The sequence below is a fragment of the Ovis canadensis genome, chromosome 3, assembly GCF_042477335.2.
Source record: "Ovis canadensis isolate MfBH-ARS-UI-01 breed Bighorn chromosome 3, ARS-UI_OviCan_v2, whole genome shotgun sequence".
Taxonomy (NCBI): Eukaryota; Metazoa; Chordata; class Mammalia; order Artiodactyla; family Bovidae; genus Ovis; species Ovis canadensis.
The window spans coordinates 19,255,690-19,283,160 of NC_091247.1; the positions used below are offsets into that span (position 1 = coordinate 19,255,690).

At 50.2% G+C, this 27,471-nt stretch overlaps 1 protein-coding gene and 1 long non-coding RNA gene across 2 annotated transcripts; one reads left to right on the plus strand and one right to left on the minus strand.

Annotated features, from left to right (window-relative positions):
- Window positions 1–849: 849 nt before the first annotated feature.
- On the minus strand, window positions 850–20,860 carry CYS1 (cystin 1). The gene is made up of 3 exons (XM_069582593.1): window positions 20,224–20,860; window positions 7,916–7,968; window positions 850–4,854 (listed from the first exon to the last, which is right to left on the minus strand). The coding sequence occupies exons 1-3, from the start codon at window positions 20,542–20,544 to the stop codon at window positions 4,752–4,754; spliced, it is 477 nt and encodes a 158-aa protein (XP_069438694.1). The 5' UTR covers window positions 20,545–20,860; the 3' UTR covers window positions 850–4,751.
- Window positions 20,781–27,362, plus strand: LOC138436664 (uncharacterized). The gene is made up of 3 exons (XR_011255517.1): window positions 20,781–20,906; window positions 21,641–21,818; window positions 26,098–27,362. It is a non-coding gene; the product is annotated as an uncharacterized lncRNA (long non-coding RNA).
- Window positions 27,363–27,471: the final 109 nt, after the last annotated feature.

Below are 27,471 nucleotides of genomic sequence, written 5' to 3' on the forward strand. Positions count from 1 at the left end.
GCTGTTGAGATGCAAAACCTTGGAGCACCTGAGACAGGCCTGGGTGCAGATCTGTCTCCATCTAGCTGTGTTTTTGCTGAGAAAGATCAGTTCAGTTCAGTTCAGTCGCTCAGTCGTGTCCAACTCTTTGTGACCCCATGAATCGCAGCACGCCAGGCCTCCCTGTCCATCACCAACTCCCGGAGTTCACTCAGACTCACATCCATTGAGTCCGTGATGCCATCCAGCCATCTCATCCTCGGTCGTCCCCTTCTCCTCCTGCCCCCAATCCCTCCCAGCATCAGAGTCTTTTCCAATGAGTCAACTCTTGGCATGAGATGTCCAAAGTACTGGAGCTTCAGCTTTAGCATCATTCCTTCCAAATATATCCCAGGGTTGATCTCCTTCAGAATGGACTGGTTGGATCTCCTTGCAGTCCAAGGGACTCTTAAGAGTCTTCTCCAACACCACAGTTCAAAAGCATCAATTCTTCGGCGCTCAGCCTTCTTCACAGTCCAACTCTCACATCCATACATGACCACAGGAAAAACCATAGCCTTGACTAGACGGACCTTAGTCGGCAAAGTAATGTCTCTGCTTTTGAATATAATATCTAGGTTGGTCATAACTTTTCTTCCAAGGAGTAAGCGTCTTTTAATTTCATGGCTGCAGTCACCATCTGCAGTGATTTTGGAGCCCCCCAAAATAAAGTCTGACACTGTTTCTACTGTTTCCCATCTATTTCCCATGAATGATGGGACCGGATGCCATGATCTTCATTTTCTGAATGTTGAGCTTTAAGCCAACAACTGGACCTTTAATTTCCTTATTTATACAGTGAAGACTAGGTAGAGAGAGCAGGGGCCTGTCTCAGGGTCTGGCACTTTTATTTTACACATAGAAGAAAAAGCCCTAGTTGTTTACCAAAAGCATTCAGGGCTCCTTGAAGGGTAACTGGAGCACAGAAATAACAATGGGCTTAGAGTATTCTGTTGCCAGCTGCCATCAAGGGTGTCAGGGACTGCTAAATGGCACAGGGCTCCCACTGGCCAAGTTGTGACAGTTTAAACATGAACGTAATAGTAATAGGAATTTCACACCTCTACCCAAGATGGAGTAACAGGAAAAGCCAAATATACTCTCAACACCCAAAATAACCAGACAAAATTATCAAATGAGAGTTTTCTAGGAACTAGACCTTAGGTCATGAAAGACAGTGACCCTGAGAGACAGGATATAAATGGGGTACACCCTGTAACAGCCCAGATTTGCGGCTTTGAGGAACTTTCCAGACTGTGGTGCAGGGACAGGAACTCACGAGAGATGCAGCAGAATCCCCAGGCTGAGCAGATGGAGCTGCGGGTCCAGGGATGCCAAGGTGACGGGGGTGTGGGGTAGGGTGCCAAGGTAGAGAAAACAGCTCAGGAAACCCAGGAGATCTACAGAGGGTGTATCTAGAGGGGAGGAGAACACCTTGACACTGGAGGCAAATTGTGTGCACAGGGGCGCGTGTCCATCCTCTGAGCTGAGGAGTCTTTACTCACATCACTTCTCAAAGGCCGACCCGACATGGTTGGATTGGGGCCCAAGGGTTAGGCTGCATGGAGAAGCTCACAGGGCCTGGGCACTGGGCCAAGACAGTGGTGGGCCTCGGGCTTGGTGTGCTGGGCACCTGGCCCCTCGCGGCCCCTGCTTGGTATTGGAACCTGGGGAGATGGCTCTCTGTGTGGATCATAAGAGCTGGGACAGGAGGTGCCCAGATGGTTTTGCTGAAGGACATCCCTACCAAGGGGGGCTGTGGCTTCCCAGGTGGCACGGAGGTAAAGAACCTGCCTGCCAAGGCAGAAGACAGAGGAAACTTGGGTTCAATCCCTGGGGTGTGGAAGATCCCCTGGAGAAGGGAATGGTAACCCACTCCAGTATTCCTGCCTGGGAAATCCCATGGACAAAGGAGCCAGGAGGGCTGCAGTCCGTGGGGTAGCAAAGACTTGGACGTGACTGAGCGACTGAACAACAAGCTTTTCCGGAGCACTGATAAGTGTGTCTCTGCTCACTAGAAACAGTACGTCCTCACTGGCGGAGACCAGATATGGCTACCGGAACCCTGGTGTCTCGTAGAGGGCTGGGCTCAAAGCAGCAGGGGCTCAGAAAATGAGAATGAATGTGGATTGAACAGACGCTCGTGGGAACATCCACCCTCCCCTGCAATCTCAGCCCACCTAGAATGGCAGCCCAGTGAGAATCGGACCTGAGATTTTGGCACATCAAAGGGAGTGTCTTGGGAAAAACTTATTTTAGGTGAGGATGGGGAGCCTGAACTGGGCAGGACCCCTTTGAGAAGGCCTGTGGCTGGCACAATGAAGGCCATGGCTCCCTCCCCAGGAAGAAGGACACGACATTTCTCAGAGCTGGGGATGGGGCACATTTTCTAAATCCCTGCGCTTGGGAGCCTCTTAGAGGAACCTGCCACCTCACAAAGCAGGAGGCCCGTCTGTGGTGCTGGGACTTTCCGGACATCAAAGTGTCATCTCTTTCAACACAGAGATATTTTCCTTCCTGCCTCTGTTTCAGCCACATTCCCTGTGTCCATGAGAAGATGCCACGCTCAGCTCCACGGCAGAAAGCTGCAGCTGAGAGGCAACACTGAGCAACCAAGAGAAGGCCCGGAGCAACGCTGGGCACCCAGGTGGCCCTGTCCGCACGCCTAGTGCAAGAAGCACTTGTCACCAGGACTGGCACCCTATTCCCCACCACCAAGCGTGATCGGCCTCCCTCCCCTGGACACAGGGCGGCAACGCCTCAAAGCTGGGACATGCCGCTTTATTGTCAAACACCATCCAGAAGACACATTTTTTCCTGAATTGTGGGAATAAAAAAAAATACGAAGACCTGAGAACGACCGCTGTGATTTCTCAGCTTTGATGAAGTGTATTCACCCCATCGGTGACATCAAATGATCTGAGGAATTCTTTTCCCTAATGCTTTTGTCTCATGAAGGGTTTTATGAGGTTTCCACAGGAAAGTACAGGGTGTCAGCTTTCTGGCTGAATTAATTCACCAAATGAATGATGTAAAACTAAACGTTTACATCGTTAAAATCAAGGCCTGATCTGTCTAGTAGGGAGAAACAAAATTTTAACTTCAAAAAGAAGTATCTGTATTATTAAGATAATAACAGGTTTAATCTTCATATCAAAACAAATGGTTTGGGCTTGGATGAGAAATAGCTCTGGTTTGGGGGAGGTTCTGAGCCAACCCTCCAGGGCGTTTGCTGGAAAGCTCCATGGTTCCATCAAAGCCTCGAAGTTTAAAATCTCCCTGCCATGAAACATCTGATCAAAGGCACCCTTGCCAAGTCACAGAGGTTTGTGGAAATGCCTGTTTGCCCATTTGGGCAGCAGGCCTGTGGCCTGGGCACGGTGCCAGGTGGCCATTGCTCGAGCCCCGAGATGCTCTTGCAGGTGACACTGTGGAGGAATCACCTGTACGCAGGTGGGAAGCACTGGACAAGCCGAGACCAGTTCTGGCCTCGGGAGGCAAATAGGTGCCCTCTACATGCCCCTTTTTATCCATGTCCTCGCCAGCTGCTCTGGAGAGCCCGCCTCCTGGTCTCCTGCCTCCTGGGCTCTTGACCGCCTGCCACCCTGAGCTTTCTGACAGCAGCCATGCTGGGCCCACAGCAGGGGCCTCCCTTCCAGCCAGGCTGCGGGTCTCCCCCCCGGGGTCCTCCTGGTTCACAAGGCGTCAGCTTCCTCATTTGTCCGCTGGGGATGTTCTAAGGCTCTTCTGGCCTCACCGCTGTGATTTTCTTCCTTCTACCGGGTGGGAAGAGCAGGCAGCCCTGAGCAGGTGGGACCGGGGCTCAACCCCAGCAGGGGAGGCAGTCCCGTGCCCCTGGGGGACCACAGAGACCAAGGACGCCTGGGATTGTGTGATCCCAGATGGTCAGAGCAGGGGGTGGGGGGCACAACTCCGGGACTCACTTTCTAGAGAGGGACACTGAGGCCCAGAGTGGGGAAGTGACTGCAGGTTAGTTCGAGGGCAAGGATCAGAACCGGGGACTCTGGCTCTTGTCCCCCACCTATACACACATGCACTGCAGGAGCACAGGCCTCTCTCTGGGGAGGGGGGTGGCCTGTGGCTCCGAGTGGCCTCTGGCACCAGGGAAGGAAGATCCAGCCAGGCCGAAGGCTCGGGCTCATTCCCGCTGCTCTGGGCGCGGCTGGGACCCAGCAGCCTGGGTCTCACCTGGGAACTGCTGAGACCTGCAGACTCACAGGCCGTGCCCCAGACCCATGGGATCAGCATCTGCAACATCTCCAGGAGACTCATTTGCAGACCTGAGGGCGACTCCCTCCAGCTCGATAAGGCATACCTCCTGGATGTGCCCTCCAGCGGGAGACCCTGGGGCACTGTGGGACACGTGTGAGGCCCCAGAGCTGCGAGTCTGAGCCACACTCAGCTAATGAGCCTCCTTCGGAGCAGGTGGCGAGGGGTCATCAGAAAAGGGCAGTGTTTCAGGATCCAGTAGACCCTTGTAGATGGCTCTCCCCGGCACCCACACCTTCCTTCTGCCTGGGTCTGCATGGCTGATCATCTCTTGCCAGCAAGCACAATGGCCAGCAGCCAGCCATGTTCAGAATTGTCTGAATGTGGATTTGAAGAGGCCAGTTGTGAAAGATCTTGGAACGTGTGCCCCCAGCCCAGTTCTGGTCCCCTGGGGCCTTGGTTGGTTGCTGGGTGACGGTGGGGCTGCTGCTGCACTGGCCTCATCAGCAGTACTCCCGCTCAATGCTGGCCATCAGCTCCTCCTCGGAGTAGTCATATGTGATGGCCGACTGCCTCTCGGGCTTCTTGTGGCAGCTGCCTGGGGCTCTAGGGTGAGAAACACGGACACGGGAAGCAAGATGTTACCTTCAAACTCCACATCTCCACTGGACAACCGCAGTGGCCATGGATGGAATTCTGATCCATCCTCAGACTCAGACTGAAAACCTCTGGCCTGGGGACACATCCTCAACCTCTTCCACAAGCAGCTCCTGACTCATTCTTTGGTTTCACCTCCCGCTGTGTAACCCGAGACCTTCCCCTGTGAGGAAGCCAGTGCCGGCAGTGCTTCAGGGCGAGGGCCTGAGGGTCGAAAGACCTGGTTTGCATCCCGGCTCTGCCACTTACTAGCTCAGTGACAGTTTTCTCTAAAATGGACCTGCATTCCTAAGTTCATTCTGAGGCATAAATGAGACCATGCGTGGACGGCATGTGACCCTGAATCTTGCACCCTGCAGAGCCCTCAGAAAGGTGAACTGTGTCGAGATCCTCTATCAGCTGATTCACTCCTTGTGTCTGCACCCCCGGGCGGTCTCGCAGGAGCTGCCGCTACAGGACAGGATTTGGTGTCAGGGTCCTCTGGATCATGACCAGGCCCCCCACCCACTGGGCAGTGTATTAAGTGACCAAGTCCTGGCTCCTCCTCTCACTGCTTGGACTCTGGTTCCCACTGGCCTTGACCCACAGCCCACGCCCTCTCCAGCTTTCTGGACTAATCTGTGACCCCAGACTCCCCTGAGGAGGGAGGCTGCCAGCAGTCCAGACCCTGGGGAGGGCCTGTGTGGCTTCAGAGCCTGTTGCCCAAGGGCACAGCCCTGACCGCACCTGCAAGACTCTCTCCCCTTCCAGTTGTTGTGCCAGGACCTGCCTGGGAGTCACCCAGCCTGAGCCCAGGGCCTAGGGTGGTACTCAGCACACTGTCACCAAAGTCTATTGAGGGAGTGAATGAATGAATGAAGTACTCCTGGTGAAGGACATCCTGGAATGGGCATGTGAGGGGAAGGGACCCATTTGTTTCAAAATAAGAATAAATAGCTAATTCTTTCAAGGCGGAATTTAATCCTCCTAACGTCCTTGGGTTGATGAAAACTGAAAGTCACTGCCTCTTTACAATCAGCAGAAATACGCAGCTGGAACTGAGCAGTGTGGACACCAGGCTGGGCCCGTGTCCTCAGCATCGCCATAGGCACGGGTTTCCGGGTCAGCTGAGCAGAGCTGGCCGCTGGTACCTGGTCACTGCAGTGGGACCCGGCACCCAGTCCTGCATGGGAGCCCAAGGGGCCGAGCCCCCCTGGAGCTGGTGTGCAAGGTGGGGCCGGTGCTGTCTGCAGAACACGTGAGGGGCAGGGGGCCGTCAGGGAGAATGGGTAGGAATGCTCCACTCTGCCGAGAGAGGCTCTAGCCTTGGCGGGGGGCCGAGTCAGCGTATAAGCTCTCACCGCTTCACCTCCAGGGCCATGATGGAGGCCCAGCGCCCACCCAGTGTCCTCCTACTCAACAGCAGTGGCCCTGAGGCAGGAAATAGACGGGCCCCCTCCCCATGGTAAAGCAATTGAGATACATTCTCTCTGTTCCGAAACTCCAAGATAAGAATAGCAGGGCAATTAAGGGAGGAGGCTGGACCTTGCACAAACCACATATTTCTCATTCCTAAAGTTAGGAGACCTCCCCAGCCATACATGCATAGAAAAGGCTCCTTGGAGGTCAAAAGAGGAGCAGTGTTAAGGGATGTTCTACCCAGACACCTTTCCGGTAGGATCCATCTTGACTAAGAGATACCTGTGCACACATGGGAGGATCCTGAGATAAGCAAAATATGGACTGTGAACCAGGCAAATCAGAATGATTGGCTAAAGGAAAATTGGAAGAAAATATCCCATAGAAGTGGGGAAAGGGATGGCAATCCACTCCAGTATTCTTGCCTGGAGAATCCCATGGACAGAGGAGCCTGGTGGGCTGCAGACCAGGGGTCGCAAAGAGTCGGACACAACTGAGTGACTAAACCACCACCACCACCATCCCATAAAAGTAATTCAAACTACCGTGAGAGCCCCGCTCAGCAACTCAGGGACTCTCCCGCTGAGTCTGCCTATATCTATCCATGGACTGTACTCTTCTCCCTCCTAATCAATACTTGACTTGCTTCACTATTTTTCATCTTTGTGGATATTTTTTCCTGCAAAGCTGAAGGGCCAGGGTCCTTGTCACTGACCACTAGTCTAGTGGCCAGGATCTGGTGCTCTCAATGCTGGGAACCCAACCCCCACTCCAATCTGGTGCAGGCCAGGCCATCTACAGCTCTTGGTTTCAGCCTCCTTCTCCCCCAGACCCTGTTCTAAATGCCACCAGCCTGTGTTCAGGATCCTGTTCACACCTCCACATCTTGCTTGAGGCTCTAGCCACCTGGCGTGCTCCTGCCCTCCTCAGTGAAACCACTTGTCCTTCAAGCCATTTAAGCCTCAGCTCCTCCACAAGCCCGCCGGCTGCTTCTGTCCCCTCTTGGACCTCCCTTGAGCCTATCTGAAGAGACCCCACTCTTCAGGGAAAGGCTTTTGCAAATGTTTAAATAAGGGAAACCAGCATGGTTCTGGCCCCGCAACCATTTGGAATTGGTAATAAAAATAGCTGTTGAGCCAGCGTTTTCACAGCTGCTCACATCCATGGTCTTGAGCACCACCATCCCCTGCGTCCCAGGGACAAGGGCCATCACAGTGACTCCTTAGAGATGAGAAAGCAAGGGCAGATGGGCTGGGGCCCAGGTCAGCCCAGCCCAGCCTCCAGGTGCAGGGTGCTCCGGGGGCCCCGGGAATCCTCACACAGCCCAGGGTTGTGCTGACACCGGATGCCTGGAGTCCTCAGCTGACACTTTCAGGGGGTTTAAATGTGTTTTCTTGCTAACACTGTAATAGGATTATTGGGGACCCACCCATCACCCCTCTAGGCTGGAAACTCCTGAAGGCCAGGCCTGCGCCTCATTCACAGATGAGCACTGAACGCAGTTTCTGAGTGAATGAGTGAGGGCAGGTGCAGAGATGCAGATGCTTGGGGGGTGGCAGAGGAGGGGAGCTGTGGTTTCCTGCAGAGATGCACCTCCCTGCCCCATACTTACTCAGAGATACAGCTGCCCTCTGGGTGGTCTTCAATGCTTCGCTTTGGGGACACCTTGAGAAGGACAAACGGAAGAGGCATCAGAAGGTTGTCCGTGCTGCAGCCTGCCTTCGCACTGGCTTCCTGCTGACACAGAGCTGCTGCGTTCAACCCACGGCTAATAAACCAGAGCTGGAAAGTGGAAAGGCTCTCCTGCTATCTAGCTCTAACTGCCTGTTCGGTAGGTGGGAAACAGGCTGGGAGAAGGGAGTGACCTACACAACTCAAAACAAGAGACCCCCCCCCCGCCCCTTCCTCCCTGGGAGCTACCGGCCAGCAAGCCCCCACCTCTCACTCTGGGAGTGGAGGTCCTGACCTCCACCCAAGCCCTTGCCTGGCAGCCCGCCCTGCTGCTCTGCTGTACCATGTCTGTCCGGAGTCAGGAGTGCACAGGCGTTGCTCACGTCTGTCTGCAAACTCTCCCAGTGATCTATGCCTGTCCTGTCGTCAGCACCGCCCTGTCTCAGTGACCACAGCTTCAGATGAAGCTGGACTGGTCCTGGTTCTTTGCACTTCCAAACATGTGTGTTGGAGTCAGCTTGTCCCCCTTGGGGGTTTTGTTGGGGTTGAATCAATATACAAATCATTCCAGGCAGACTTGATATCTTTTTTAAAAAATTGGAGTATAATTGCTTCACAATGTGGTGTTGGTTTCTGCTGTACAATGAAGTGAATCCACTGTAAGTATACATATATCCTCTACCTCTTAAGCCTCCTTCCCCGCTACCCCACCTCTATGTCATCACAGAGCACCAAGCTGAGCTCCCTGCGCTATATAGCAGCTTCCCACTAGCCATCTGTTTTATACATGGTAGAGTATAGATATGGGCTTCCCTGGCTCAGACAGTAAAGAATCTGCCTACAATGCGGGAAACCTGGGTTCGATCCGTGGGTTGAGAAGATCCCCTGGAGGAAGGCATGGCAACCCACTGTTGTATCTTTCCTGGAGAATCCGATGGACAGAGGAGCCTAGTGGGCTACAGTCCATGGGGTCGCAAAGAGTCAGACATGACTGAGCAACTAAGCACAGAAGCACACAGCACAGTGTGTATATATATATATATATATATATATCTCAATGTCACTCTCTCAATTCACCCTGCCCTCTCCTTTCCCTCCCCCAGGCCATAATCTCTATAATAGCAAGCCTTCCAATTTATAAACAGGGAACATCTCTCCATTTATTTAGGATTTCTTTAATGTCTTTTAAGAAGTCTTAATAATTTTCACTGTAGAAGTCATAGACACCTCTTTTTAAACCAATTTCTAGATTATTGATAACATCTTTTTAAAATAAAATTTTATTTTCTACCTGCTTGTTTGTGCAGAGATACAATTGAAATACATACATTTTGTGTTCAGCAGTTTTACTAAGCTCTCGTTATCAGCCCTAATAATTTATTTCTAGATTCTTTGGGACTTAGTTGCTTCCCATTCACATTATGTGGGAATAATGGCCATTCAGGTTTTTTTCCTTTCCGATCCTTCCATATTTTCCCCCTAGCCTTTCTGCACTGGCTAGGACATCCAGCATTAACCTTGAAAAGAAGTCGTGATAATAAGCATCTCTGCCTTGTTCCTGTAGCGAAAGGGAAAATTTTAATTATTTCAAATGTAATATTAGTTTTGCTGTGGCTTTTTTCTCAAGCTGTCTTTCATCAGATCCCGGTCTCTCTGTGCTGGTCATTTCTTCAGCTCTGTCTTACAGGGCACTGATCTTCTCTAAATCTCTAATTTCCTGTTCACCCAATCCATCAGAATCTTTAATTTTGTTTACTGTGTTTCTCATTTCTACAAGTTCCATCTGGTTGTTTTTCAAATATGCTCGGTCACTTTCTATAGGTCCTTCTTCACAAATAAACATGCACGTGTGCTCAGGCGCTTCAGTCGTGTCCGACTCTTTTGCAACCCCATGGACTGTAGCCTGCCAGGCTCCTGTATCCATGGGATTCTCCAGGCAAGAATACTGGAGTGGGTTGTCATGCCCTCCTCAGGGGATCTTCTCAACCCAAGGATGGCACCTGTGTCTCCTGCATCCCCTGAAGCACAGGTGGATCCTTTAACATTGTTATTTTTGTTCAATCACTCAGTTGTGTCCAACTTTTTGTGACCTTATGGACCTCAGCTTGCCAGGCTTTCCTGTCCTTCACCATCTCCCGAAGTTTGCTCAAAAAATCATGTCCATCGAGTCAGTGATGCCATCCAACCATCTCATCCTGTCGTCCCCTTCTCCCTCCACCTTCAATCTTTCCCAGCATCAGGGTCTTTTCAAATGAGTCAGTTCTTCACATTAAGTCGCCAAAGTACTGGAGCTTCAGCTTCAGCATCAGTCCTTCCAATGAATATTCAGGGTTGATTTCCTGTAGGATTTACTGGTTTGGTTTCCCTGCAGTCCGAGGGACTCTCTACAGTCTTCTCCAACACCACAGCTTGAAAACATCAATGCTTTGGCGCTCAGCCTTCATTGTGGTCCAACTCTCACATCTGTACACAACTACTGGAAAAACCATAGCTTTGAGTATACAGACCTTTTTTGGCCAATAATCGTTGGTAATCCAAATAAATAACTCAGGCCCTTACTAGCCTATTTTCATTGTTTTTGTTTCTTCTGATTTTCACTTGGCTCTCTGGAAGTATTAGTTGCTCAGTCATGTCTGACTCTTTGCAACCTCATGGACTGTAGCCCGCCAGGCTCCTCTGTCCATGGAATTCTCCAGCAAAGAACACTGGAGTGGGTTGCCATTCCCTTCTCCAGGGTATCTTCCCAACCCAGGGATTGAGTCTGGGTCTCCCACATAGCAGGCAGATTCTTTGTCGTCTGAGCCATCAGAACAACTCTCTGGGTGGTTGATTATTTTTTCTTGTCTGATGCTCATTATTCTTGAAAATGCTTTGTGGGTGTTCTCTGAGGCCTGAGAGGAAGATGCCTTCCTCTGGGGAGGACATGCGCTTGCTCTGTTCAGGCACTAGGGGGCACTCTCAGTCTGGGCCCACTTGAAATTAAATCCAGCAAGCTGGAGAAGGCAAGGGTGGGATGATTTGAAGGAACAGCACTGAAACATGTATATTATCACATGTGAAACAGATCACCAGCCCAGGTTTGAAGCATGAGACAGGGTGCTCAGGGCTGGTGCACTTGGATGACCCTGAGGGATGGGATGGGGAAGGAGGTGGGAGTGGGGTTCAGGACAGGAAACACACGTACACCCATGGCTGATTCATGTGAATGTATGGCAAAACCTACCACAATATTGTAAAGTTATTAGCTTCCAATTAAAATAAAGAAATTTTAAAAAAAGATTTCAGGGAGAAACATCAATAACCTCAAATGTGCAGATGACACCACCTTTATGGCAGAAAATGAAGAACTAAAGAGCCTCTTGATGAAAGTGAAAGAGCAGAGTGAAAAAGTTGGCTTAAAACTCAACATTAAGAAAACTAAGATCATAGCATCTGGTCCCATCGCTTCATGGCAAGTAGGTGGGGAAACAGTGGAAACAGTGACAGACTTTATCTTTTTGGGCTCCAAAATTACTGCAGATGGTGACTGCAGCCATGAAATTAAAAGATACTTGCTCCTTGGAAGAAAAGTTACAACCAACCTAGATAGCATATTAAAAAGCAGAGACATTACTTTGCCAACAGAGGTCTGTCTAGTCAAAGCTATTGTTTTTCCAGTAGTCATGGATGGATGTGAGATTTGGACTATAAAGAAAGCTGAGTGCCAAAGAATTGATGCTTCTGAACTGTGGTGTTGGAGAAGACTCTGGAGAGTCCCTTGGACTGCAGGGAGATCCAACCAGCCCATCCTAAAGGAAATCAGTTCTGAATATTCATTGGAAGGACTGATGCTGAAGCTGAAGCTCCAGTACTTTGGCCACCTGATGCAAAGAACTGACTCATTTGAAAAGATCCTGATTCTGCGAAAGATTGAAGGCAGGAGGAGAAGGGGACGACAGAGGATGAGATGGTTGGATGCATCACCAACTCGATGGACATGTGATTGAATAAACTCTGGGAGTTGGTGATGGACAGGGAGGCCTGGCGTGCTGCAGTCCATGGGGTCTCAAAGAGTCAGACATGACTGAGCAACTGAACTGCACTGGACGGATTCAGGTATTTTGCACCAGCCAGGTGATGGGAATTGGGGCTGCAGACCTAAGGGACAGCTAGACTATGGCTTTTGTACCCTCCTGCACTGTTCTGTGCTGTGACACTCGCCTTGCAGTCCCGTGAGGGTCCTGAACGAAGGATCTACTCTTAGTCTCTATTTACACTGGGCCCTAAACTCTGTCCCCTTTACTATTGGACACTGTCAGACCCAAAGCTCGCGTTCACCTGAAGCAAGCACATTCCAGTGGGTCACCTGCCTCTTAGATCTGGGCTGGTAATTCCTCACTGTCTCATGAGCCACTTTATGCTTCCAAGACAGTCTTATCACATTAATTATACCCAGAATATTAAACTGTCTTCAGCAGAGGGGCTTGTCTGAATAAGCTTCCTCACTGTGTTCCCCAGCATAAGGCACTTGGCACTGTGGAATCCAGCCTTTGACCTATGAAGCTGAGCAAGGCCACAGTCCATCCAGACGTCAGCCTGCTTTGTGCAACAGATCCTCCTTGGCACAAGCAGCATCCTAAATACAGACCGCGGCTGTCAGGAACCCAGGAGCCCATAGCACATGGGGCGAGACTTGTAAAGATGCAATGCGATGCCACATGATGAATTCTATAGCTGAGTTATAAGGTGCTGGGAAAGCCTACACTCTGCAACAGGAGGGGAAACCAACTCTGAATGGGAAAAACTCTTTCTAGAAGAGTGGAAAGAATAACATTTTAGCTGGAGTTTTGAAAGATTAGGAGTTTACCAGATAGAAAGGAAGGGAAGGGTACTCTGGATAAGGAAGAGCATATGCAAATACGTGGAGTCATCAAAGGCCGTGAGTAAGTCTTATTCATTAACTCCCACGTGCCCGGCTGGGTGCAGGGTTCTATGGCCCATACAGGATATGATATCCCTGCCCAGAGCAGCCCACATGAGGACACAACTGGAGAAAAACCCAGTGCCATTAACATTAACATCAGTTAATCCTCCCCAACAAGAATATCACTTCTCCTACAGTTTACAGATCTCTATTCAGGGCACACAACAAACATAAAATAGATCCTGAATCAGATTCAATGTCACTTTGATGGGTAGTCATAATCCTGAGTTTGTCTATATAGCAGTTGGGGTAAGAGTAAAGATAGCACAATGCAGAAAAGGGTTCAAGGCCCAGTTTTGCCATTTAATCATGATGTGCCTTTAGGTGGACTGTGAGGCTCTATGAGCCTCAGTTTACTCATCTGTGTAATAGGTACTTAGCCTTGAGGGCCACAGAGAGAATACAGATTGTCTGTCTCATCCTTAGTATAATACCTGCAAACACCACAAAAAACATCTGACCCAGTGTCCAGCCCAAAGTAGCCTCTGACCCGGCCTGGCAAGAAGAGAACCTGAAGGCGTGAGCAGGAGGAGAGCCCAGGGAAGATCTTGTGTTCGGGGCCTGAGAGGTTCAGAACAGCACTTTCTTCCCTGAGAAACTAGTGTTTCTTGGGGTTTGTTACCCAAGGTGCTGAACAGAAGCGAGCTGACCCTGAGTGTATCCGGCCACACAGGCCCCGTGGCGTGGTCCATGGTGGCCAACCCGCTACTGTGGGCATCCCATGCCCTAGCTAGAAGAGCCTGTCCTGCCCACCTGGCGCTCTCTCCATGTGGAGTCGGACTGCACAGCAAAGGTGCACAGACTTGGTCCTGGGATACCTGAGGGGCCGCGGGGGCTGCTCGACGCTGGAGATCTGCCAGGGGGAGTCAGTGTTCCCCAAAGATTCCTTTGAAAATTCACCGTGCCTCTGGGGAGTGCAAAGATGAAGAGGAGATGCTTCCCACGTCAGCAGGGAATTCACAGTGGGAAGAGGGGGTGATGAATACGAGAGCAAGCAGGGGAAATCACGTGCATGCACACACTTGCACATGCACACACTTGCGCACACACTTGCACACACTTGCACACACACACATGCTCACCTCCTCTGCCTCCTGAAACAGCCCATTTCAGCTCAGGCAGCTCAGACTATCTGAAAATTCTTTTAAATTTCTTTTTAATAAAAAATTAATTGTGGTGCAATACACAGCATCTAAAATGTACGATCTTAAGCATTTTTAAGGATATGTTTCAGTACTAGGTGCATTTACATTGTTTTACAACCAACCTCCCAAACTCTTTTCATCTCGCAAAACTGATACCTGTCCCCACTAAACGACTCTCACCCCCCAATCCCCAGCAATTGCCATCCTGCTTTCTGTCCTACAAGAGTGACTCCTCTGGACACCCCACCTGAGTGGAAACATGCAATATTGTGCCTGGCTCATTTCACTTAGCATAATGTCCTCAAGGTTCACCCACGTTGTACCCCATGCCAGGACTTACTTCCTTTTCAAGGTGGAGTAATACTCCCCTGTATGTATATACCATGTTTTGTTTATCCATTCATCCATCAAGGGACACTTGGGTGGCTTCTACCTGTTGGTTATTGTGAATAATGCTCATATGAATATGAAGCCTCTTTGAGATCCTACCTTCAGTTCTCTCAGGCATATAAGAAAGCTTTCTTTTACTGACACCAATCTGCCTCCCTGCAGTTTTTAGTCACTGAGCTTAGTTATAGTCTCAGGGACAACACAGAAGGAAAGTAATACTTTTTACCCAACCATTCTTCAGTGATTTTTTTCATGAAGTCATCCAGTAGGGACCCTAGTTCTTTCTTGCCTATTTCTGCTGGAACCAGCTTTTAACATCACCAGATGGGGCTTTTCATTTCATCACCAGATTTTGTAAGGGTTGTTCAGATATAGTTTCTGCCCTCAGGAGGACAGCTGAGGGACTTCCCTGGAGGTCTAGTGGTTAGAACTCCACGCTTTCACTGATGAGGGCCTGGGTTCAATCCCTGGTTGGGCAACTAAGATCTCATAAGCAAAAAAAAAAAAAAAAGGGCAACTGAGTGAAAGACTGCTCAGACTGGAATCAAACATTTGCATAATCAGCCTGTTTCCACTTCCTTGAGCTGTTCTACTCACTATTAAGGGGGACACGCTGCTGGCCAAGCAAGATGGCAATGACGTATGAGGTCCATTGCGTACGAGGACTGGACACCCTGAAGCTGCACTCAAACGGAAGACTATACTCTTTCTTTTATAACTTTCCTGACAGTTCAGCTTTGTTCTTTCACTTTTTTACCCGTGTTTCTTTCTGCGCTTGTGGTTTGCATGTGTGGTTCTTTCTCTCGTTAATCTGTCTGTAACTTGACTTAGATGCAAAACACATTAGACACCCTCCCAGCTTGACCCAACGTGGATCTCCCAGAAGATCCAGCTGGTGGAAGCTTCGCAGGAGCTTGGATGAAGAGCAAAGACACAGCAGCCCCTGGTGGCTGCTCCAGGCCAAGTGCAGATTCAAGCTGCAGCCTCCAGCCAGCTGCCTGCCTGCCTCTCCTGGTCAGTAGGACAGACTTCTGTCCAACCCCAGGGAGGCTATGGCGCCTGGGCTGGGGCCATGGGAACCGGGCTGAGCTTAGGGCGAGCGTGTGACGTGTCATCACTCCGGGTCTTGGGGAGGCTGAACCACACCACACCACGGCAGAATGAGAAGCAGGAAGCATATGTGGAAGAAATGAATAAGATGATTTCTTAAAGCCTCCCATGTCTCTTACAACTAGGGGTTTTGGGAAAAAAGTGAAGTATCTATAGAAAATCCAGTGCATATTTTATTTAACAATATGTGGAAATTCCATGGACAGAGGAGCCTTGTGGGCTACAGTCCATGGCGTTGCAAAGAGTTGGACAACACTGAGTGACTAAACCACCAGCTTTATATCCTGCTTCTTTGGTTCTTAACATTTAGGTTTTAACAGTTTTATATGTGTATATGTACACATATCAATAATATATATAATTAACATGGGACAAGCTGTAGACATTTAAATAATACAGTTTGATAGGTTTTGACATGTGTATAGGACATGGCAACCCACTCCAGTATTCTTGCCTGGAAAATTCCATGGACAGAGGAGCTTTGTGGGCTATAGTCCATGGGGCTACGAAGAGTCAGTTACAACTAAGGGACTGAGCGCACACATACCATGATCTTACTGACATAAAAGATACATACAAAAGAGAGAGAAAACTGGAAGGAAGTAGATCAAAATAGTATCAGTAATATCTGCAGAGTTTACTCTGAAATCTTTATTTCCTTTATATATTACATATATATATATTGTTTTCTCACTTTTCTACAATGAGTAAACATTCTTTTACAGTTGTAAAGTGAAGCTAATTATAGGGCTCATCTTTTTATTTAAACCCTTTCATAAGTAAAGTCATTTTAAGGATTTTTTTTAATTGGAGAGAACAGCCAAGAACAAAATTTTTCTCACTCACATGTATGTTACCTATTCTAACTTCAAAAATAAACACTTAAAAGTAAGCATAACCTTTGCTGGGTTGGACTCATATTCAGTGACTGGGACACATCTTATACAGTCAGGGAAATGGGTGAAGGCTCCTTGACCCAGGGAATGGAGACTTATTTCAGAGAAAAACTGAGCCCCAGAGGAGTTGGGGAACAAGTGATAATCCCTCCTGATGGCAAATTGGCTCTGTCAAAACTCTACTGAACTTGCCTCGTGGTTCAGTGGCTAACTACTGTGCTTTAACTGCAGGGGGCCTGGGTTCCATCCCTGGTTTGAGAACTAGATCTTACGTGCCGCAACTAAGAGTTCACATGCTGCAACTAAAGATCCTGAGTGTGGGAAAGAAATTCTAATATACACAGGGCTCTGCAGAGAGTGTGTTCAGAAAGACTTGGACTGGCTCTTTCCAACTGCGTGGGCTTGGCCAAGTGAACTGCCTCTTTGGGGCTTCTCCCCTCCCCTGTGACATGAAGTTAGGGGAAAATGACAGCAGTTCTGCAAGGACCTATTCTGACAAGGATTAAGTAAAACACTGGATGTTAGGAGCGGGGTCTCAGAATAGCCTGAGTAAATAGTGGCTGTATTACAACATATTAACAATTTCTGAGCAACTGTAAGTGAACCTCAGAGCAAATCAAAACTGGTCAGGACGGGGACCAGACCTCATTCTGGGTCTTTTTCCTCTTTGTTCTTCTACCTCTGCCCCTGGGTGACCAGCAACATGCTTACATGCACAGGCTCATGAAAACGCTCAAAGAAAAGGATGCTGGTGACAGATGTATTAAGTAAATAATAGGGAGTCTCCCAACTTTTAGTAAAACTGGTATGATCTCTAAGCATATAAACATCTGAATGAACAAGGAGGCTGCTAAAAATACCATTCAGGGCATATTATGAGGGCAAGGTGGAGTACCTTTATCAGACAAAATAAAGGTTCTGATGAGTTTGCATGAGGAACACTCAGGATTACTGAATGTTAAAAAAAAAAAGTCATTTGGTTGTAATTAATAAATGACTATGTATTAAAAAAAAAGTCGAGCTGCTGTGAGTAGAGCATCGGAAGTGCTAGATACCTGGAAAATGAAAAAGGCATATAACATTCCAGGTTTGTTGATGGGGCTTGGCAGACTTGCTACAAACTCTGCTTCCTCCACTTACTGGCAGTGTGGCTTTGGGTATATGATCATTCTCTGGGACTACAACGGCTTTGTTTATAAAACAGAGAAAGCACTATTTACCGATTTATTAATAACTCATAGTCTTAGAAAATGTGCAGTCACCAGAGACCCTATTAAAGGGCATAAACTATAAAGCAGAAAGGCTTAGACTCCACACTTGGCCATATGTGCATGCGTGCATGCTAAGTTGCTTCATTTATGTCCAACTCTTTGCAACCCCATGGACTGTAGCCACCAGGCTCCTCTGTCCGTGGGACTCTCCAGGCGAGAATACTGCAGTGGATTGCTATTTCGTTCTCCAGGGTATCTTTCTGTCTCCTGCATTGGCAGGAGGGTTCTTTACCACTAACGCCACCTGGGAAGCCCCCACACTTGGCCATACAGGTAGTTAACTTTCTACCTGAGACCTCTAGAGCCAGGACATGAAGCACCATCAGCTGTTTTACTCAGTCTCCCCAGAACTGAAAAGAATGGATAGGACTCGGGAGCATCTATTCTGCTATAATAATCTAGGACTCCAGGATTTATTCAAGAAATAGCTATGGCACAGAAGATACATACTATCCATACACAAAAGAGCAACACAGCTGAGGACTTCACCTCCTAATGTCTCTTGACTCCCCTTCAGCCCTCTAACTGCCCTGCTTCACCCAGGACCTGCTTGTGTGGACCGCTGCAGTGGTCCCGTGAGCCATCTTGCCCCTTGTCTTACTGGGCCCAGTTCGTCCTCCCCATGGCTGTTGGCCTAACCTTCCTGAGACACAAAATACTACTCCTCTTAGCCCCTCAAAATACCCACAGTTTTTATGATCAAGTCCGAACACCTCAACCCGGAACACTCCTAGCATGACATGTCTGGAGCCTGGCATTCATCCTTCCCACTCCCTTCAACTCCACGGTTAGCACCCACATCCTGGGCACCATGCGCCCCAACCACCATTGCCCACACTCAGGATTCTCTTTGCCCAAATGCTCTTCACTGCTTGTTTGCCTGGCTAGCACCATAGACCCTTCCAGATCCAGGTCAAGCCCTGTCCTGCTTGGGATGCTGATGTGACTTCTCCAGGGGACCGGCTCCTCCTCCAGTGGACTCTCTAGACAGACTGCCCACTGGTGTTCCACTCAGTGGATCTCTCTCACCCATTACACTGTGAACTTCTCTAGGGCAAAGACTGTGCCATCTGTGTTCATCTCCAGCACCCAGAGTGATGCCCAGCACACAGCAGATGCTCAAACAATACCTGAGAAATGACTGAAAGGGTGAATAAGGCAGCCCCAGCACCCTAGGAGTTTCATTGATACTTAGCCAATGAGGGTGGGACAGGGGGTGAGATGGGAAACTCTCTTTTTGTTTTCATTTTCACTTCTGAAACTTCCAAAGCACTTGAAAACTGAACACAAAGATTGCTTCCATGCCACCTCAGAATTTCCCCCGAATTTCTCAACTGTTGATCCCTTTTGAGGGTTATATAACGGAACGCTGATGTAATCCTAAAGGAATCTTGTTATATAATTCCGTCCCTTTTGCTGCAGCTCACTTTGGGAGGGTAGCAGGGCGTGGGCAGGAGGTGGTCAGCGGAGGAAGACCCGGCACAGTCTAGGCTGGCTCCGTCCTTTCCACCTCTCCCCACCTCCACCTCGCGGAGGAGCTTCCCACTTTCTCCTGCTTGCTGGCTGCCCCCAAGACACTTCCCTCCCGTCCCCAACAGTCGTTAAGGGGGGCCTGTGGGGCTCCAGGGCAGGGGGCCGTCTTGTACATCCTCCCCAAGCCCGAGAGCTGATACTACTGATCTCCTTCATTCAGTTCTGCCGGAGTGGTGGCTATTGCCAAAAGACAGTGCTCATTTGTATTATCTTTTTCTAGAACAGCGGGGATGTTATTACAAGTGTTCTGGAAGAGAGAAGAGGGAAGCCAAAAAGAAATTGCACAGCATCTTAAAAATAGCCAGCAGGGTGCGAGTTGCTTGACAACTCGCAAAGTTGGCAAAGATCCTGACGCCTCTGTCGGGCGCCGGGCTTTGCTACCACGGTTTGGCTACCGGTCCCACTTCCTAGGATTCCTCTCTGACAGTGCCCTGGAGGCTGGCTGAGGGGGGAGGTACCAGAGAGACAAGCAGCCCCCTGGCCAGCTCCTACCTAGGCTGGAAGGAGCCGCAGTTAAAAAAAAAAAAAAAAAAGTGACCTCTGGCCAGAAGAAAGCCCAGGAGATGCTTTTCTGCTAAGGGATGTCTGGGTCCCTGTCTGGCTCCCTGTCAATCCCCAAGTTGGAGGCAGTTAAACCAGCACCCAGAAGAGGCAGAGAGACTCAGAGGGGATGTTTGGGACGGAGAGGCCGTGCAATCAGCAAGAGACCCCGGTGGGATTCGGGGACGGCCAGAAGGTGGGTGACACAGGGCAGCGGGGACAGGGCACTGCGCAAGCCCAGAGAGCCTGGCAGGGACTGGGGGCGGTGGGAGGAAGGGGGGCGAGCAGGGAGCGCAAGGCGGGACGGCGCCACGGGCTGGGAGACAGGGGGCGGGGTGTGGGCCGGCGGGGAGGGCACCCCCCACCCGGGCGGGAACGGGCGCCGCGGCCCCCACACTCACCGGTCTCCCGGCGCCGGCTGCGGGTCTGGGCCGCGCCGGGCCCCGCGGGGCCAGCTCCCCGGGGCCCCAGCCCGCCGACTCGGCCAGCAGCTGGTCCAGCAGGCGCAGGGTCTCGTCCCCGCCGTCGGGGGGCGCCGCGGGGCTGGGATCGGTGCCGGCAGCCGCCTGCGGGGCCTCCTCCCCGGCCGCCGCCGCCGCCGGCGCCGAGACCCGCGGCCCCGTCCCGCCCTCCGGGACTGCCCCGTCGGGCCCCGCCGGCCGGCTGTCGGGGCTGCGCAGACGCCGCAGGGCGCGGCCGCTCCGGCTGCTGCCGCTGCCCATGACGCGCCGGCGGAGCGGGCGGGCGGCGGCACTGGAGGAGGCCCGGAGGCGCGCCGCTCGGCCAGGGGCGGGGGGGAGGAGATCCCGGGCCCGGGACGCGATTGGGAGCGGGACGGGGGAGGTGGGGGGGAGGGGGCGCGCCGGGCCGGGAGTTGGGGGTGGAGGTGATCCCGGGCCGGGGACGCGATTGGGGGAGGGGATGCAAGCCGGACAGGGGGCGGGGAGGTGCGGGGGGCGCGCCGGGCCGGGGCTTGCGGGGTGGAGGTGATCACGGTCTGGGACGCAGTTGGGGGCGGGGATGCGAGCCGGACCGGGGGCGGGGCGAAGCCGCCGGTGCGGAGAGAGCGGGGCCTGATGTCACGGTGAGGGGACCAGAGCCCGGGACCAGGGGAAAGTTCGAGTAGGCGCGACTGGGGCTGGGGTGCTGAGCCGGGCCTGGGGCGGGAGGAGGGGCCGGGGTGGGGACTAGATCCCACGGCGAAGAGGCGGCCGGGGGCGGCTGAGAGCCGGATGCTGGCCCGGGCCTGGTGGTGGGGGCCGAGACCCGGGGTGAGGGGTGTGGGTGGGGTGGTGAGCGCTCTGGGGGAGCCGGCGGCCGGGGCCAGGGACCGAGGGCCGGGTCTGGGGGCACTGGCTGGGGGACGAGGCCACTGGAGCGCGGCATCCTCTCTTCCTCCCCGCCCCTCCCCACCTTGGGTCCTGCGCTTCCTTGCGGGGGTTTGCCCTCCAGTCCCTGGCTCCTGGGGACTAGGGACCCTCCTAGTCCCCGCAGCCAGTTAAGAACTGAACACCCTGGAGCTCCTACCCGCGCTCGGGCGAACTCGGCCGCGCTTTTTCGTTCCTTTATGGAAAGCACTGCAGAGGCCAACCCGGCCTGCCTGAGGTGGTGATGCGTGCGGAGGTGACTCCTCGGTTCGGTCCAGCCCCAGTGTGGAGCGCATGGGGACGTCACCTGTCCCAGCCTCCTGTTCCTCAAAGGTTGAGTTGGGGGTGGGGGGAGGACGGTAAAGATACCTCTGAGGATGGAGTAAGATGACACAGGTGCAGGGCCTCACACCCTTTCATTTCTGCCCTTCTCCCTCGCGCGCATGGACAGACCTAAGACAGGACAGAAGGAGGGAAGGGAGCGACTCTCGGACCGACTTCCCCGTCCAGGCTTTCAGCAAGGGAGCCGGCAGCAGGAAGTGGTGCCCTGGGTTTCCTGTCCCTCGCTCCTGCCCCAAAGGCGATCTGGTACCTGAATGCCAGCCTCATTAGAAACCCTCATCAGAAAGGTAACCACTTTTGAGAAAGAAAACATTTAAAAAGAGACACGGAAAGCATTCTCTCTCCCCGCAGGGAAAAAGCCAGTAGGTACTGATCATAATTAATTCTAGCTTTTGGGTCACTGGATAGTAAAAAAGAAAGAACAAAAACGTTTACTGTTTTTAAGTGAACCAACCCCAAAAGAACAGCAGCAAACCGGCCAGACGTGTCCAGTTCAAACCGAAACCGATGGTGTAATTGTTGATTGTGCTTGCATTTTATTTAAGACTTCTTTCTCTCCCTTTGTCACTTATTAAAAAAAAATTTTTTTTTAACCTCTCCAAAGCAAGGCAGCTCCAACATGGTGAATTTTAACTCTCATCTTGACATTAACCTGAATCCAGATGGGACTGCAGAATAACTGTTAAGATGAATTTTGGCTAACCTTTCTTTTTTTAAAATGTGCTGTCTTAACCATCCAGATGCAGGAGATGGGCTACCTTATCTGGTGTCATTTGGGTGTTCTGAGTCCACAGATGTATCTAGTTTGAAGCTATGGATATAAGTTTTCTCTTTAAGAAAACAAATCTCATCTTGAAGTTCTTTAAGCCTGGGGGAAAAAAACATTCACAGGGAAAAGACATTTTTCTTGTACTAAGTTCAACTAAGTTTAATCATTTAAAGGAAAACATGTTTTACTTCTGCCTAAGTAGCATCTAGTCATGTGACTCATAGTTTAAATATATCCAGAGCTCCCTGTGTTCACCTCCCAGGGCAACTGATTTTTCTGATGGCTCTTGATTCCAACCCTGTTTCCCCAGACTTCTCTGGCTCACTGGGCTTCAGTGCGCATAACCACCAAAGCCTGTGTTCTTTCCACTCTGAGAGTGTGTTTAAAATCAGCCACATTCTGGGATTGGCTTCCATTTATTCGTGCTTAAAACCCAGATTGATTTTATTAGCACCTTCCCATAACAAGCAAACAGCCTGAATTTTCCCACATGACCAAGGCTGCCTAAAATCTTATTTAGAAATAAACAAGAATCTCTTTGTCCCAAAGAGACAAAGGATTATTGGGACATTGAAAATAGGTCTGATCCCTCTTAGGGAAGCGTCCTGGCAGCCACACTCCTCCAGCTAAAGAACTTCTTTTTTTATACATAATTAAATTTATTTATTTTTAATTGGATAATTGCTTTACAATAGCATGTTGGTTTCTGCCAAATATTAACATGAATTAACCATAGGTATACCTATGTCCTCTCCTTCTTGAGCCTCCCTCCCACCTCCTTCCCCATCCCACCCCTCTAGGTTGTTACAGAGCTCCCATTGGAGTTTCCTGAGTCATATAGCAAATGCCTATTGGCTATCTGTTTTACATACAGTGAAGTGTATGTTTCCATGTTACTCTCTCCATACATCCCACCCTCTCCTTCCTCCCCCGACCCCTGCCCCCTGCCATGTCCAGAAGTCTGTTCTCTATGTCTGTCTCCATTGCTGCCCTGCATGTGGGTTCATCAGTCACTACCAAAGGACTTCTTTATGTAGTGACTGGAGTGGTGGCTGGTGAGGGGGTGGAAGATGAGGCTCCGCTTGGGAGCTGTCTGCTTAAGCTCCCAGAAAATAAGAACATCCTGCAATGAACAAAGTAAACTTCAGGAGAGAACTGCAGTTCGTAATACTTTCTGCAGGATGTGTGTCCTGAGTGATGTTTCTCTTGGCAATGGGACTAGCCTGGCATCTGGAAATGAAGGAGGTCCTCTCCTTACTGCAGCCTGGGGGCCACTCTCATTGTAGTAGGCTGCCAAAACATACTTCCTTTAAAAGCCACACTCAAGTACCCTTCTTCTGGGACCCTCCAGATCTCTTCTCCCTCCTGAGAACCAATATAATTTCCCACCATTCCTGCCCATCCCAAGCTATTACATAGGAGAGAGATATTGTGTGGGTGCAGGTCATTATGAATATGCAGAAGGATAATGTTTGTATTCAGATGAGAAATGAGACAGTATTTGAAACACAGGCAAGCCAGATTTCAGTCCTGAATGCTTAATCAGTAACTTGAGAGAGCCACAGTGCTATCAATTATTGCTGATACCTTTCGACAGGCAGCATCTCATATAATTGCTGTTGTCTTCTTGCAAAGCTCCAAGGGTTTGCATCCTGTTTCATGGCTTCCCCACAGAGAGGGGTAGGAGAAGTTGCAAGGGAGGGTCAACACCATTCATTAAGGACTATTAATGAGTTACAGAATCCTTTTGCAAGATTTACTCAGAAAAATCATATCTTGCTGGTGAGAGGTTGCTGTGCAGCACCAGCTGGGGAGCCCAGTCTGGCATTTTGTGATGGCCTTGGAGGGATGGGGTGGGAGGAGGTGGGGGAGGAGAGGGGAGAGGGGATGTGTGTATAATGATGGCTGATTTGCATTGTTGTATGGCAGAAACCGACACAACATTGTAAAAATTTTAAAAACATATATTTAAATTTAAAAATAGAAAAAGAAAAAACATATCTTAAGTCCTCAGAACTGGCATGTTTGCATCATGACTGCTTTGGCTCATTCTATAACACTGTAAAAGATTCTGACCCCCTGCAGTAAAACATGGATGACTTACATCCTTTTGAACAAAAGGTAGGAAACAGGATTCCTGATGCAGATTTTTCCATTAGTTGACCAGGTCTCACTGCTTAAAGAGACATCTCCAGGCTTCTGGTTCAAAAGGACAGAGCAGGCAGAGTTTGCTTCTCTTGTTCCTTGTTACTCTAAAATTAAGATATTGAAGTTTAAAAAAAAGGAAGTTCAGAAAAAGAATAAAAAGGAGGGGGAGTCGGGGAAGGAATTGTAAAAGGGAGAGAAATCCACAAATGAGAGATTTCCGCACACTTTTGGAAGATGGAAAGCTGACGGTACAGAGCTGCCAGATGAAATAGGAAGAGAAGTGACAACCTAAGATAAGCTGTTGGGGGCTGGAGGGGAAACGGGGGTTGGCCTTCTGACAGACGAGGCTTGGGACTCTTCCGGTGGACATTGCATCACCCCCAAACCCCTTCATGCATGAGGAAAAGGGACCAGGTGGCCAGCGTGGCTCACTCTGCTTCTGCGTGAGAAAGACTCTTTTCCTGCTGAGCTTTTACCTGGAGTGTGGAGCTGTGTGTTGGGGGTGGGTATTTGCTGGTCACTCTAGAGTGGGGCTCCCCTGGGTTCAGGTGCCCACACCTGCCCACTGAACCGTGGTGATGGCTCCTGTGGAAGGACTGTCCTTCCCCGGGGTGGTGGACAGGGCAGGCCTCCTGACTATGTAGTTCAGTATCTGCTGGCCTTGGTGCGCCCGGTCTCCTCTCCTGGCAGAGCTGCTGCCCAGAGCCCACAGGCTGACTTTCCTTTCCATAAACTCATAGTTTCGAATCGGAGATTTGGAGGCCACTCAAAGCACACTCAGATTCCAGGCTTTGGTAGGGTTATTTATCACCCTGATTCATTGGAAAAGACCGTGATGCTGGGAAAGATTGAAGGCGGGAGGAGAAGGGGACAACAGAAGATAAGATGGTTGGTCGGCATCACCGACTTGATGAACATGAGTCTGAGTAAACTCCTGGAGTTGGTGAGGGACAGGGAGGCCTGGCTTGGTGCAGTCCATGGGGTGGCAAAGAGTTGGACATGACTGAGCGACTGAACTGAACTGATCACCTTGAGGAAATTGTGTAGCAGGAGGGGAGGTGAGGAGGGGGCAAGGAAGCCTGTGTAAACTTGGCCATTAACATGCTCTGCTTATCACAGAAGTCAACCTTTGCAGTACCATGGGCTAAAAAGAGGGTGTGACATGGGACTTCCTTGGTAGTCCAGTGGTTAAGAATTGCCTTGCAATGCAGTGGATGTGGGTTTGATCCCTGCTTGGGGACCTAAAATCCCACATGTGCAGGGCAACTATCCCATGCTACAACTACTGAGGCCATGTGCCCAAAGTAAGATCCCGCGTGACACAGTGACGACCCAGTGTGCTGTCACTAGACCTGATGCAGCCAGTAAATCAACACATTTTTTAAAAGAGTAACATACTTGAAATATCCCACTTTAAGCTCAAACGTTGTCACCAAGAATGGCAATTCTGCAATGTGGAAGTTGTCCTATTTGGATGGTCCATTCTGCACAGAAACAGCCTATGGTCCCAGAGAAGCAGAAAAACGTACAGTTCCCCACTTCCCACTGGAGACCTGAGAATGATCTAGTGAGTTAATGAGCTGAAGGGACAGAGGTCTCTGCTTAAAGCTCAGGTTAAACATTAAATTTCTTGACTTTTTTGTTCACAGCTCTTTAACTTGTCAAGTGGAGCTGAAGTCCTAGCCTGCTCACAACTGTTCCTGATGAACGCCAGTGAGCTGTTTGCACAAGTCCTCCTGCTGGGAAGGCTCTCAGGAACACAACTTCCTCCTCTAGGCCATTGACCGCCTCTTCCTAAGAGGCTGCCCCAGTTCTCTTCCAGGCTGTAACTCACTGAAGGAGCCTCTCAACAGCCTTCTGAGGGTCTGGGGGTATTTCCGGGTCATGGAATTTTCAAGCAGATGAGTAGATCACCCTCCATGCAGGGTTGCACAGGTTGCTCATGGAACAAACATACCAAACCAAGCAGCAAGTCAAGGCTGCAGTCCAGCCACGTTCCATTTGCCAAGCTATCCCCTGGGAAGCAGAGTTGCATCCCCCTAGACAAGGGCAGCATGGGCTCACCAAGGCTCCACCAGTTCCTCTGACACTGTTGACCCAGAACTTTAAGTAGTTCAGTGATGAAGGTAATGACTTCATTTTAAACTAAGCTTTTTACACTGTCTTGCCAAAGAATTTCTCCCAATCCCTGTACATGCATGCACACAGCATCAAAACACAAAGTCCCAGTCATGTTTTTACAAACTAGTCGGGCACAGACGGGAAAGGAAGCTGGAGAAATATAGTAGGTCTAGAATGCGGTGTCTGGTGGTCCCCAGTACTGCTCTGCAAAAGCTTCCTCTTGGATGTAGGAGTGGGATGACTTCCCCTCATGGGACTGGATGGTCCTGGGACAATCTTGTGTGAAAAAAAGTGAGTGTGTCATTTATGGACTAGAGCAGTCAATTCTGCTGAAATAGCCCCTCAAATTCTCTTTCCACCATGGAGACGGACCATGTTCAAGCTGGTGGCAGCTCTGTCAGTCAGTGTTCTGGAGCATCCCGCTAAAGAACTCATCTTGAGGTCTAAGAATTAAATCTTGGCTGTCCCAAGCCAATTCCACTGGGGCTGTTTCTTCCTGTGACATTATCCAGGCTATTGACAATGATACTCTAAAGTAAAGACATTGACACTTGGGGCTTCCATGGTGATCCAGTGGCTAAGACTCTGAGCTCCCAATGCTGAGGGCAGGGGCTTCATTCCCTGATAAGGGACCTAGATCTCACATGCCCCAACTTATGGATCCTGCTGCTGCTGCTGCTAAGTCACTTCAGTCGTGTCTGACTCTGCAACAAAGACTGAAGATCCCATGTGCCACAACTAAGACCCAGTGCAGCCAAAAAATAAATATATAATTTTAAAATTAAAAAAAAAATCCCCCCAAATATGAAAGATATTGACGCTCAATTCTGTGAATGAGGCAGGGTCCTAGAGAGTAAAAAAAGTCAGGTTTGTAGTTGTCACGGACCACTATTTCCCTGGGG